The 13,398-nt window shown below is 45.4% G+C and overlaps 4 protein-coding genes across 4 annotated transcripts; 2 read left to right on the top strand and 2 right to left on the bottom strand.

Annotated features, from left to right (window-relative positions):
- Nucleotides 1-1,025: 1,025 nt before the first annotated feature.
- LOC117145508 lies at nt 1,026-3,103 on the bottom strand. Its single transcript, XM_033311195.1, has one exon. It carries the CDS (start codon nt 2,971-2,973, stop codon nt 1,636-1,638), a length of 1,338 nt encoding a protein of 445 aa, XP_033167086.1. The 5' UTR covers nt 2,974-3,103; the 3' UTR covers nt 1,026-1,635.
- Nucleotides 3,104-5,805: 2,702 nt separating this feature from the next.
- LOC117145696 (protein ABHD11) lies at nt 5,806-7,219 on the bottom strand. Its single transcript, XM_033311437.1, has one exon. The coding sequence runs from the start codon at nt 7,069-7,071 to the stop codon at nt 6,151-6,153; it is 921 nt and encodes a 306-aa protein (XP_033167328.1). The 5' UTR covers nt 7,072-7,219; the 3' UTR covers nt 5,806-6,150.
- Nucleotides 7,220-9,418: 2,199 nt separating this feature from the next.
- On the top strand, nt 9,419-10,136 carry LOC117144778 (protein Fer3). The gene is made up of 2 exons (XM_033310146.1): nt 9,419-9,557; nt 9,621-10,136. The coding sequence occupies exons 1-2, from the start codon at nt 9,419-9,421 to the stop codon at nt 10,067-10,069; spliced, it is 588 nt and encodes a 195-aa protein (XP_033166037.1). The 3' UTR covers nt 10,070-10,136.
- A 1,565-nt stretch (nt 10,137-11,701) lies between these two features.
- Nucleotides 11,702-13,364, top strand: LOC117143934. The gene is made up of 4 exons (XM_033308851.1): nt 11,702-12,166; nt 12,221-12,705; nt 12,767-13,121; nt 13,179-13,364. The coding sequence occupies exons 1-4, from the start codon at nt 11,977-11,979 to the stop codon at nt 13,328-13,330; spliced, it is 1,182 nt and encodes a 393-aa protein (XP_033164742.1). The 5' UTR covers nt 11,702-11,976; the 3' UTR covers nt 13,331-13,364.
- The last annotated feature ends 34 nt before the right edge of the window (nt 13,365-13,398 follow it).

Genomic DNA, 13,398 nt, shown 5'->3' on the forward strand with positions numbered 1-13,398 from the left:
ATAAACAAATCAGGCTTCAGAAACTTTCTGCCACCCGCTTGCACCGAAAGTTGATGGCGCCCGCAGTTTGAAAGTTTTCCATTCAATTCACTTAAGACTCTTTTCGCCTTTCGCGTTTGCATTTTGATGCGGCAACGTTTCCCCAGATTCCCCATCCTCCCACTCCTTCCGCTCCTGCCACGTTTTTCCACTAACTCGTACCTTGATGGCCCAGTTCGCAGTGAACTTTTCTGGCCAGAGGATAACTGGGCGAGAAACGCGCACGGAGCGACGACAACCAACGACCAACAAGCGACGGCCAACGGAGTCGTTGCAGCTAATGGTGTTTATTGCATTTACTCCCCGGCTGCCACTTAAATCGGCGACACTGTGGGCGGGTTTGGTGGTTTACCAGGCTGGGTTGGGCTTTCGGAGGGCTACGAGGAGGAGGAGCCGGAGCAGCGGCAGACGGAGCAACACCTGCAGCTACGCAAATACCCCGCAGGCGGCAGACCAAGCACAACCGACTGTGGACTATGGACTACGGGCGATGGACTCCGGACTCCACTCCACAGCTCCCACCAGGTGCCTTGTCCGCTCGCGTGGAAGAAAGTGCAAAGTAAATGCACAAAACAAAGTCTGCCTGGCGCCGCCTCTGGTGAACAGGTGAATGGAGCAGGGGGCGTGGCATGCGGCAGGACGAAGTGCGGCAGACGAGGGCAGCCGCAACTGCGGGTGCAGCCAAAAGAGCAACTCACCAGCCGCACCATCTACCAACCAGCCAAGCTGTTGTGGCACAGATTTGGCTGACGCAAAGTTTGATTAAATCACATGACAGGAAAGGACGAGGTGGATAGAAAGGAGGAGGAGGAGGAGGATAAGGCTGGCCAGCGACTTGTGGGACATGGATTCAAGTGGCTTGATGCCACTGCACAAAGAAAAATAACAAGCTGCGTCGGACTGGCAAGGATTAGCTGTGGGGGATTCAGGAATTTTGAAATTTCATTGTGATAGTTTAAAGCCACGAAGTTCACCCTTTCTATAAATAAATGAATAGAAGATTAATTTTATTAAACAATTTAGATTTCATTGAAACTAATATTTCGATTTACAGTGCAGTTCCACAGAGCCAATGAGCCACTGAGCCACTGAGCCACTGACTGCGGGCGTCGGGAAAGTAAATAAATTCATTAAACGTTTAGAGCTGGCCAGGTGGGTCCGGTTGCCTTTTGTGCCTGGGTAAAATATTCAGTTACCCGGATTAAGTGGATTACCATTCAGCAAGTTGCATTGTCCCGCAATCCGAGGATCTCTGGGACAAAGACTGGTTCGGCGGGCATATGGTGGCGGCATTCAAACTCCTTTTTCCAAGACGGGCATTAACAGGAATTTAGGTGTCTTTTGTTCTTGGCTCTTGCTGTTCTTGGATGGGGCTCACAAGCTCATGGACATCGCATCGAATCGATTCAATTCAATTGAAGTTACATCTGGATATCACGACGCAGTTTGCGTTCCAATCACTTGAAATTTTTAGAAGTCCGGGAGGGGCAGGATGCAGAAGGCAGAAGAGTCCTTCGTACAAATATATGCGGATACACAAAACAGATAACACGTACAGATACAGACACAGACAGAACGAGGTGGACTGGACTGTTTCTACTCTGCAATGGGCGGATTCAGAACCAGCTCCCAGGTATCCTCCTCCGTCGACTCGGAACTCTTCGTTTCATCGGAACGCAGGGCGTGGCAACGATTGCACTTCGCCCGGTACCAGAAATTCAAATTATAGCAAATATTGCACAGCCAGTCGCTCCTGTATGGCCGCCAACGACGAGGGGCACCGTCCTCTTCGCGTGATCCTGCCAAGGAACTTCCCTCGTTATTCTGAGGAGCGACCACCTTGTCCGCCTGGCATCTGTTGCAGCTGGAACGCCAGACGAAGTTGCTGTTCCGGCAGAGCATGCACACCCAATTGTCGATGGCCGGCTTCCATTTCATCGCCCGCTGACGACGTTGGTGCTCCGGCGCGTTGAGCTCTCGCGGATAACTGTACCGGACACTGCCCCTCCGGGTGGACAGGTAGGCGGGCAGGACGGTGACCAGCTGTCCCATGAACTTGGCCCCACTCAGACAACTAATCGCCGCCTGTGCGGAGAATGGACTCACATAGGTTATAGTGGCCTCACCCTTGGAGCGCCCCGTTATCTTGTTCTTGTAGACGAAGATCTTCGGTTTGTTGGTCGACTCGTCCATCTTGATAATGCCCACTTTGCCGAAGAACAGGATGATGTCGTTCTTGGTCACATTGAGGCGCATGCCCAGCACGAACACGGTTTCCGCCTGGATCACATACTGCTCCTGACCGATGCTTATATAGGGACTATGCCGCGGGAGCGCCAGGCGAGGCATGTAGTCGGCGGCGGTGCGCGGGAACACCATGTAGGATGTGTTGCCACCCATGCAGGGTAACATAGGCGGCCTCTGCTCGCCATTAACCTCCTCTGCAAGTTCCTCCATTTCCCCCATTTCCATTTCTCCATTCATCTCTTCCTGCTCCACCATCTCACATTGGTTCATCTCAAGATCCAGTTCCGGCTCCTGCTCTGTGTCAATGCTCACGGATTCGCCTGAACTCGCCATCGGGTATGAGGACGACGTGCTGGCCACCAACTGCTGGTCGGCCTCTGCACCACAGAACTGGTCATCCTCTTGGCCCAGAAGCAAGGATCCGCTGGCATCGCCGCTTCCATCCTCGTAGCGGTAGAGATCACTGTACATGCCTCTGGGACTCAAACCGGAAGCAGCATTCGCCTGGGCAATGGGGGCATGTGCATGATTATATCCCAATCCAGAACCCAATGTGGTTCCGACGATGTAGCTGGCGTGGAACATCTGTTGCTGACTCTGCAGCTGTGGCTGTGGCTGCTGGGTGTCCGAGTAATTTAGAGCGTAAAAAGAATTCGTATACACTACGCTGGCTGACGTGCTATCCATGGTTGGTAAAAAATATAGGTAAAACTCCTCGTTGTGTGGCCTTTACTGCTGATCAAACACGAACCGATTCCTTTAAAAACTACTGAAATCTTTGATAACATCCAGACACTAGGAGTATAAAAATGAACTGAGTTCCGGATCTAAGTTTCTTTGATAGATTGTGTTGTATAGCCTACTTGGCAGCCATATTTTTCCAATTCAATCAAATGGCAAACCATTTAATTTGCATTACTTTTGACTTGAAAAAAAATGTTGGTGATGTGTTTTTATCCACATTAAAAAAATATAATCCGAAGTATTAACAATATCATTGCTGCACATAAAAACCCACATATCCACCGTTTGGTGACAATGAAAATATTTACAATAAAATCGACATCGGCAGGATTAATTTGATTCAATTATGTGGAATTTACTGAGTGAAAATGTATTAAGAGCCAAAGTAAAAATGCAATATGGACATCGAAATGGTTGGCACTTTTACGTCCACACCTTTCAAGAGATTTGACCTGGTTTTTCCATCGGTAGTCCATAGTTAAAAGCGCGGAGAACTATGCAAATTTCCGTGATTGGCGGCTAAAACTCTGGATGCATCCAACCACTTTCGCAGCTCACTGATGACTTTGCACTTCGCTTGTCGTCGTCTTCGGAAAATTGATTCATAATTTCTGCACATTTTCACTTTAATCAGCAAACTTTGATTACATTTTCACAGCGTGGGATGGCGCATAAAAGTACCTGAAATCAATTTAAAAGCTTCGAGCAGAACTCCACTCCCATAGGGATCTGAAACTTAAGCTCATATTTTTCGGAGACAAGACTCATCCGTGGCCGGGCCAATCACGATGAATCAAGATGACTGGTACTCATCAAGCCAATTAGCTGCCAATTACCCCACTAATGACCGACCACATTAACCCCACAAAGGATACCGAATGGGAGGGCAGTCAAGAATAATGTCCTGCCAACGGAGCGAGGACTCTGAAGGCATGTTTATTAATATCCCGAACCCGAACTCAAACCGTGCCACCGTGATAAACGAAAGTGCCACGTTTGTCGCCAGCTCGGTTCGGGAAAAAAAAGAAAACATCATCTTCACCAGCAATTGGCTTTTATGGCCGCCGCCTCTTTACGACCAAGTCCGCTGACCTTATCATCAGATTCCGGGTTCTCGGATCCGGTGTCCTGTACGGAAGCCCCTGCTTCATTAACAGCCCCCGCTGCTGGGATGTCCATTTCTAAGAAAGAAGGAGGGTCAGCATCTTCAACAGCAGCAGCTTTACTTCAGAGCGGCAAAGTTTTGCTTTAACCCGTCAAATATTTCCCCCGTTGAAATGAAGTAATGAAGCTGGGAACCGCCGACACGAAATTAAAAATCAACTGTCTTGAAGGGAAAACAACAGCGAAATGGAAACTGTTGCCGGGGAAAGTTCCTATTCCGCTGGCGGAAAACTTTTTGTGCGCTCATAAAAATCGAGACAGGGCAAATTGTCTTCCAGTATAATTGCACAAAAGTTTGACTTTGAAGCTCGTCCGTAATTGAAAAGACAAAAGCGCAGCAAAGCAATTGGCCCGGAATATAAGCTGGTATATGTATGACTACGCTGCGTTCGGTTATTCCATGGCGTGGCCAAAAGGGATGACTCTTCATCAGCATCTCTCAGTGCACCCACACACACTGTGTGCTGCATCCATGTTGTCTTTCCTTACATTTGCAGCAAAGGCGAAGGAGGAGCAGCTAATGAATTGGCTGCCTGCTGGAGCAGAGTAAACACGCAGCACAGCTCAGCTCAGCAATCTACCTGAATAAACTGACACGAATCGGAAGGTGCGCATTGGGTATCGAAAACACCTACACACCTCTACATATCTGCCAATGAAGTATGAAGTATCCGCATCCCGCACAGAGTCGAATTAATGGAGGGGGCGTTGAAAATCAATATTCATAAAATGTAATACACATTTAATTGAGATGAATTGCATGCATTCAGCATAGGCTGCAATCCATTTCAATGGAGTGAGTGCACTTAGGTGTTTAACTGTATTATACTGCACTTCTGCTTTGTAAGGATATAATGCCCCAAGTCCATCAGCAGCAATTATAGCCATTTATAGTCATAGATTTGGTTTTGTTAAGCACTTAACGCTGAAATATATGTATGTATTCAGCTGGGGTTCATATTTAGGGTAATTCGTTTGTTTCCAGGAAATAATATTGTGCTATCAAATCTCCCAGGTGAAGTTAAGGTCAGGACCCCAGGCCTTATAGCATAGATGTGCATGGTAGCAGAAAACCCTGGAAGTTGAGCCACAGTGCCACAGTGGCACAGCATTTTGGGCTTATGCAGCTGCCACACATAGAGGCAAAATAACAAGCAATAAAATGTGTACGTGTCTAAATTTTAATATGCTTTCGGTACGTACGCACATCCAGTTGAGATGCTCATGTACATTCATTGCGGAATGTGTGGGTGTTTGTGTGTGTGTTTGTCAGTCCCTGTTTATTTGACTTGCTACTTATTTATTACGAAGCATAATGAAATTTCACGTAATCCTCATTAAAGCCAGAACAAAGGCACGGAGTTTTGGCAAACAACTTCAAGTCGCTGCTGCTGTGTACATTTGCACATTCAAATCTCAGTCATGACTCAATTTCGGCAAAAGTACGCAGCAAATAGGAGCTGCTCCGAGGTGGAGATGAACACCCCACTCGCCGGGACACAGATTATCGACTTTTGAAGCACGGGCAGACACACGACCAAAAGCCAGTCAGACAGACGTCTCCATCGCCCACACGTCCAATACAAATAAATCAGACAAAGCATATAAATCTAAATTGTATCGCATTGTGGCGCATTTCGCCTCACCTTCGCCTTCAGCTGCTTTATTGGCAAATTGTCGGGTTGAGGGATTGGCCTTTGTGTGCCAAACTCCCTGGCTTCCACTTGGAGCACCTGTGTGGGGTACTCGGTATCGGTTCGATTGCCTGCCACGTTGATTTCCCATCGATTTTGGCAACAGCCCGCAACGCTACAAATGGCCATGCCATTCAGCCCTTTTTTCTGCGGTTTCCATTCTGCTGACAGCGCAATAATCGGTGGAGTATATTGAGTGCCAATATACCAATGCCAATTTTATATAAAAGTCACTTTATACGTTAACCAAAGCTGTGTTTCTTCAACATACTAAGCATGTTTGAGTGAACTCCACGACCAGTTCAACAAACTGTTCCGGCTGATCCTCGTACACACAGTGTCCAGCATCCAGTATCTGCACCACTGTATTTGGGAAATATTTCTGCATCACGGCAATACTCGTCGTGGTCACGAATTCCGACTGGGCACCGGCGATGAGCAGGACCTCGCCCATGTAGGGACGCAGTCCGCCCAAAGTGGCCTCGTAATTAATCATCATCTCCCCCCAGGAGCTCAGAACCGCCTGCGGATTAACTGCCCAGCCGAAGGTGTTGTCCCGCATCTTGCGCAGATTGTAAATAATGCGACGCAGCTCGGAGGCGTCGTGGACCACATCCTGGAACAGTGGCAGGATGAACGTGCGCCCCTCGGAAAGTGATAGATTTGGGGGAATACTGGGCGCCACCTGGAGCATCATCTCGAACACTTGCCGGGTGAGATAGAAGTTACTGGGCACCGGTGCCGGTGTGATGTCCACCAGTATGACCCGTTCCACAAGCTGCGGCTGAGTGAGTGCCAGTGTCATCATTGCTCGACCGCCCATTCCATGTCCAAGTGCAACGATCTTGTTCAGTCCCTGGTGGCTCATCAGGGCCTCCACGTCGGCGGCCAGGTGCATTGGCGAATGCCCGCTTATGTAAGGACTGAGGCCATGATTCCGAGCATCCACGGTGATCACCTGGCGCAATCCAACCTGACTGAGGTTAACAGCCACCTGGCGCCAGGATTCCAGTGACAGATTGAGGTCGTGCATCACGACAATTGGTGGCGCCTGCATCTGATTGCGCGGCGAGCTGTAGGAGACGTACTCCAAGCGAGTGCCCTGGACAAATGACTGGAAGTTTCGCAGCACTTGGGCTCCGCCTCTGGAAAGGATCGAGCCGAGAAGTCGCTGTCTTGCCATGGTTACCGAAAATTTCGAATAGTCGTCCGTTCCGCGGGGAACTACATTAAAATGTGGGTCTTCTTTTGTTATCCATGTAAAAATAATTTTTTTTTGCTGGAAATTTAGAGAAATCTCTCCAATTTGAAAGTTCAAGCAAAATCATGCGACATTTTAAAACTTGGCATACATTGATTTATCCCGTTTTTATTGACAGTTTAAAAGGAATTCTGTCAAATGCTACAAAAGTAGTAGTTGTGTTCTTTTTCAGTTTATAAATATCCTAATGGTATACCTCAATGCGGTTGTTATTCCTTGCCATTGCATAAAAGCAGCATTTTTATTTTCATATTCCTTTCAGGCAACAGCTCGAGTTGTACCTTGGAATATTCCGTATACGACCCGTAGCGGCCGTCGTCTCGGGACACAATGGTATTAGCCGTAATCCACTGGGGCTAATGCTTCGTTTAACGCTCCGGAGTCGGAGTCTAAGCGCTTTCATGTCGCTTACAATTGCGGCTGGCAGTGCAAATCCCCAAATTGGGTAATAAATAAAATGCATTTGCGTGGAAAATTAGGAAATGGCAGAAACAGCGCCACGAGAAGGGGAAGTATATTCAAATTTCCACATTTTCATATTTTTACATTTTCATAATGTGAGCGCGCTGAGTTTGCCATCACAGAGGGCATAAATCTTGGCGAGTGCTCAGACACAGACACAAACAAATGGTCTGAGACATTTCTTGTTACTTGAATCCCCTTTTTTTGGTTGCACAAATCGAAAGATGGAGTTCGTTTGTTTTTGAAAACCACGCCAACGGAAGCCGTCTAATGGCTGGAATCGAAATGAATGCAAATTTTCAAACTATTTTTACCCGGAATCCCTCGCCTTTGAACTTCGATTTAGCCATTAAAGTGGGTACACTTCATGGCAGCTGTCTGTCTGGCTGTTTGACAGTATCGAAGGCACTTCATATCCAATTTCAGGCTATTGACACAATGAAGCACCCTTGAGTAGTACTCCGCTGGCTTGGAAGAACATAAAACGAACTAAATAAATAAACTGGAAACCTCATTTGGAGCCATAAAAACGAACTTTCGAATGCAAACCCAGAGTTGAAGTCGTGTTTTGCCCCTTTTCCAATCAGCCCCATTGAAAAGTTTAGCGACAATGAAATCCTCCGAATGCTGGATACGACCCCCCGGGGAATCAGACCTCCAAATTCCCATCAAAGGATTACCTCAGTCTGTCAGCGCATTCCATTCTAAGCCTTGGACGCTGTCCTGTTGCCACGCGGCTAAATACTTGCCTGAATTGGGGGAATGCCTTTCATCTCCACAGCATCACAATCTTAGAGAGATTCCGATTGGGAGCAAAAAGCCGGCGTAATTATCCGCGCAGGTGCAGTGAACCCTATTCAGCAGGAGAGCTGAATATGGAGCAGGACTCCCAGAGAGTCACTTATAAACAAAAACAAATGCATGCAACAGATTGGAGGAGACTAACGGCTTAAAGGCTATTTCAGGTGATAAACTTAAATAATAAATGAAATAACTATAAGTACAGCTAAACCGAACTTTCATTAAATTTATTTTAATCTCAGAAAATTTCTAATTAACTGCTTAATATATAAGCAGTTAATTAATTTATAAGAAATTGAGGACGTTTAAAAACCGTGTTGCTAACCGGTTATTTCCCATAAACGGTTCGTGTCACGGATGCCTTGAAAGCACTTTGTGCGAGTATAATCCAAGACATCGACCACCAGCTTATAACCGTTTCGAGGGTTGGAGTATTGACTGAGAATTCGTTTTGACATAAGATAACTTATATTCTGTAATGTTTGTACTTTTTGCCACATTCCTTTTCTTATTTTTGCCATATATAAATATGGTATTTGTATTAAAATTGTATTAATGTACCAAAATATGCGAAACCCGATCACTTCAACATGCCATTGCAAATTATCTATCTCAGTTTTTATTTATTTCAATTCATTTGGTTTACTACAGACTACAATAGATTATTATCAAAAAATCTAAAAATTTATTTAAATAAATAATTGCTCTGTTCAGTACGAAATGCCTTATCTAATCAGATTTGAAAGTCAGAACATCAGATTTCACGACAACAACCCCCCAGCAAGGACGACCAATCGGATCGCACCAAACTGTTGCCAATCCAAAATGGCCTCCAAGCAGATGCTGCCATCCGCCGGGGAGGAAAATCCAATAAGCAAAATTCGGAACAGCACCGAGCTGACTTCGCAGCCCGTGAGGACAATCAGAATTTATTGCAACACAGTCTTCCAAGCAGAACAGACCCGAGGTCTTCCAATTGCAGTACCATCCAATACAACAGACAGTCATGCAGCATCCACATCCCAGTGACCAGCCCACCTACATGCCGGATGTTCCATTCCAGCCGCTTTGGGGTCAGGAGGCTCCACCGCCGCCCATTGTTCCATACCAAGAGCTCATCGCCGGATTTCCCTGCACCGACTTGTGTAAGTACCAGAAACGGAATTTCCATGGAGTGTAAGTGCTCAACATGTTTTTCTATCCCAAAGCTCTGTGGCAGCGCTCGCAAGTAACTCCTTTGGTGCCCCAGCGTCCGTCGACAAATGGAAGGGCCAACGGTTCCTCTAGCTCCTCGAAGAAAACGCGACGTCGTGTGGCATCAATGGCCCAACGGAGAGCTGCAAACATCCGCGAACGGCGTCGCATGTTTAACCTGAATGAGGCCTTCGACAAGTTGCGCCGCAAGGTGCCCACCTTCGCCTACGAGAAACGACTGTCCCGCATCGAAACCCTTCGCTTGGCCATCACCTACATCGGATTCATGGCGGAGCTGCTGAGCGGCACGCCCTCGAACTCCCACAAATCCCGGTCCGATGTCTATGGGAGCATGAATGGTCACCATCAGGCGCCACCACCGGCAATTCATCCACATCATCTGCATCCGGCGGCGGCGTATCAACGCGACTTTGCCTCGCCCTATAATCATAGTTTGTCCTAGTGAGATTGCTCAGGCGCAGGAAATCCAAACGATAATCGTAATACACAAATAAATTCAGAAACTGCTTCTCGTCAAATCAGTTTTGTTAAAATATTATAATTATAGGAATAGATAAGTAATGTTTTCTTAAAACTTTATATATTGTTTAAAAAACAATAGAAATATTAAAAACATATAAATGAAAATAACAAAAGAATGCAAGAAATTTATTGTTTAAAAAGCTAATCATGATTGGTCATATGAACATCAAGAATTCATTTTCATGGGAGCAATTAAATTAGCCAGAACATTGTTTTTTTTTTTAACTTCCAACTTAAGTGGATACTTAAAAAAAAATATTTTTTGTTTTGAAGATTTTATTATTATTATTATTTGTGATGGAAAGGAAAAGCAGATGACAATTAAACAAAATCGGAGGATAATCCAATTTGGTTTTCGAAACAGCAAACAAATTGATTGTCTAAGCTCGGTGGTGACTTTAAAGCCAAAAGTACCACCGAAATACACCTGATAATCCCCCTAAGTAGAACCCGCACTTGTTTCTAAAAAACGGAACCAAAACCAAAGCGAACCATGTCGTGATTTGCGTGCGAATTTGTGCAGCTGGAAAGGCAACACATGCCCAAGTCCATTCGGTGGTCCCAATGAAGTCACATTGCATACAAATCACGGAGGTTTCCTAAACGGACGCCGAATGGAAAGAAAACTATTATACAAAATTTGACAAGGCAAACAAAGCGTGAAATTATTATTAATAAATTGAGGCACTCGGAGGGGAGATGCCAAAAGGGAGGACGGCAGTTCGAAGTCAATTGTAGCAACCCCTAACCAAGGACAACCCAGGAACAAGTGTAACACTTGAGGGATTCCCCGCAACCGGGCTAAATACCAAGGAATTTTTGCGTTCAACGCCCATCGCGAACAGATTAGCGCCCTTTTTTCCGGGCAGCAAATTAATTCGGAACGGATATTGCATGGACATTGGGATCGGAAGTCGGAAAGTGGGCTGCTACCTGGGGGTTGACTGCGTCCCTTGTTTCCAATGTTTTGGTAGTTTGGTGTACAATATGTTTTGATGAATTTGTGACACTTCATGCCGAATTAGATAGCTTCTCCTTAGGGGTTGTTTGCCACATCCCCTCGCCTATGAAGCGTGCTCACGTGTCGCCGATTAGCGCGTTAGTAAACTCTTTGAATTAAATAAATATGCTGATCTTAACTTCGAAAGTTGATCTTTCCGGCACCTGTGGTGTGGGAATCTTGCGAGTGCATTAAAATATTATATTAAGACACGTGGCTTATTAACTACATCCCATTGAAATGCACTATGTTCATCCATCGGCTGAGATTGACTATCCCATCCCTCCCCTTGTGCACGGCATGTCAAATGGCTATGACAAATTAATTGAATTTTGCTACAATTTCTGGCATTTTTGGCAATTTTTCGACACTTTTTTCGAACTCAATTAGGGCAGAATCCAATATACAGAGGTGGTCAAAAGTATTTACACAACGAGCTTTTTTTTCAATTAGTTGACAATTGAAAAAAAAGCTCGTTGTGTAAATACTTTTGACCACCTCTGTATATGTATTAGGTCATGATAGATGGGACTTAGGATCAAACATAGCAGCTGTTTTCACAGCTACTTAACTATCCAATAAACAGTGCGCAAGTCGGAACCAAACGTATCTCACTCATTTTGTGCGAATTAATAGTGTGTTCGGACTTATCTAAGATAACTTAAAAGTCCACAATCATGTTTGCCTGACTTCATAAATTTCAATCATACAACCCACATTCCCTATCAACGCACTTATCGATTCTTGTGTACACATATGTGAAGAGTACTCACTGGGTTTTCTTGGTTGCCGGCCCAAGTTTAGTTTGCAATCGAGAACGGAGGAGAATGTCGAACCCACTACTAGTCACACAACAATCCCAAGACGCTTCTCTGCCGACTTGGGTGGATCAGAAGGAGTTGGAAGCCTTGGCAAAGCAGATCCCAGACTTCAGAAAAATCGAGAGTCTTCGATGGAAGTGGGAGACTCAACTGGCCGAGCCGGCACTCTGTGTTCACATTCAGGTGCTTGTGGCAGGTAAGAAAAAAAAAAGTATTCCGTCTATTTATATTAACAATTAACTAACCGTAGACAACAAGAAACGGCAAGTGAGTTACCTAATCAAGTCACCAGAAACGGTGTCAATTGGACTAAAGGTGCCCAGAAAGGGGGATTTCTCAACGGAGCGTCACATGCTCGAGGTCGTGTTACCTGCCCTTGAGGAGCTTTATCAAAATTCGGATAGAATCGTACACTTTGGACCACCAGTCATCCAGGCAAAGCAGAAATCCAACCACATTTATTGCAACTACATTCTAAACAAGGGGTATTCCGTGGCCAATGGCCTCAAAGGTTTGTCCGTAACCGCCATGGAAGGCGTACTTTCGAAACTGGCTGCTTATCACGCCGGTTCGGCTGCCTATATAGCTAAGAATCCCGGAAAGATTAGGGAGCTTCCAAAGCTTGGAGGGAACTCAAAATCGGATGAAGAGGCTGCCGAACTGAAGAGCTTGTATCAATTGAGATTTCACGAAAGTCTACGATCGAACGACGTCAGACAATACGAAGATAAGGTGGTAGGTATTATCCGTAGTCTGCTGCAGATACCCTTCCACTAACACCAAGTTTTTTTTAAAGAAATCATTTCAAAAATATATTAAATCCGGTACGGAGATTCTGGATTCGAAAACTTCCTTCAACGTCATTCTAAATGGATCTTGTTGGCCGAATAACTTGCTCCTGCAAGTAGATGCTTTCGGGAATGTTAAGGATACGCTCTTCAGTGGTTTTCACTCTGCCAAATATGGTCCGGCTGTATACGATCTATTTAGTTTACTTCTCACGGTCCCAGCTGAAAAATCTAGCCGATTTGATGGTTATGTGAAGTTCTATCACGATCAGTTGATGGAAAATCTGAAACTCATAAAATTTCTGGGAAAGAAGCCCAGCCTCACGGATTTACAATTGGATTTACTGAAATACGGTCATTGGGGTAGGTCGAAAACATATTCTCTGTTTGTTTAAAGTTTTGAAAGTGTATTTTTAACAGCATTTGAAACTGCCACGGAAATACTGCCGATCGTTCTCTCGGATTTGGGAGACAACGACATTGAAGAGATCTTTAGGAATCCCGTGTTTGGGGAGCAAATCAGAGAGCTGCTGCCATGGATGGAGAATCGTGGATACTTTGAAGAAGACTAGACTATAAGTAGTCGAGTTGAAGATGATTCTACAATAAAAAGATACCCCCTTAGAAACTTAAATAAGAT

Source organism: Drosophila mauritiana, chromosome 3R (assembly GCF_004382145.1).
Source record: "Drosophila mauritiana strain mau12 chromosome 3R, ASM438214v1, whole genome shotgun sequence".
NCBI classification, from domain to species: Eukaryota; Metazoa; Arthropoda; class Insecta; order Diptera; family Drosophilidae; genus Drosophila; species Drosophila mauritiana.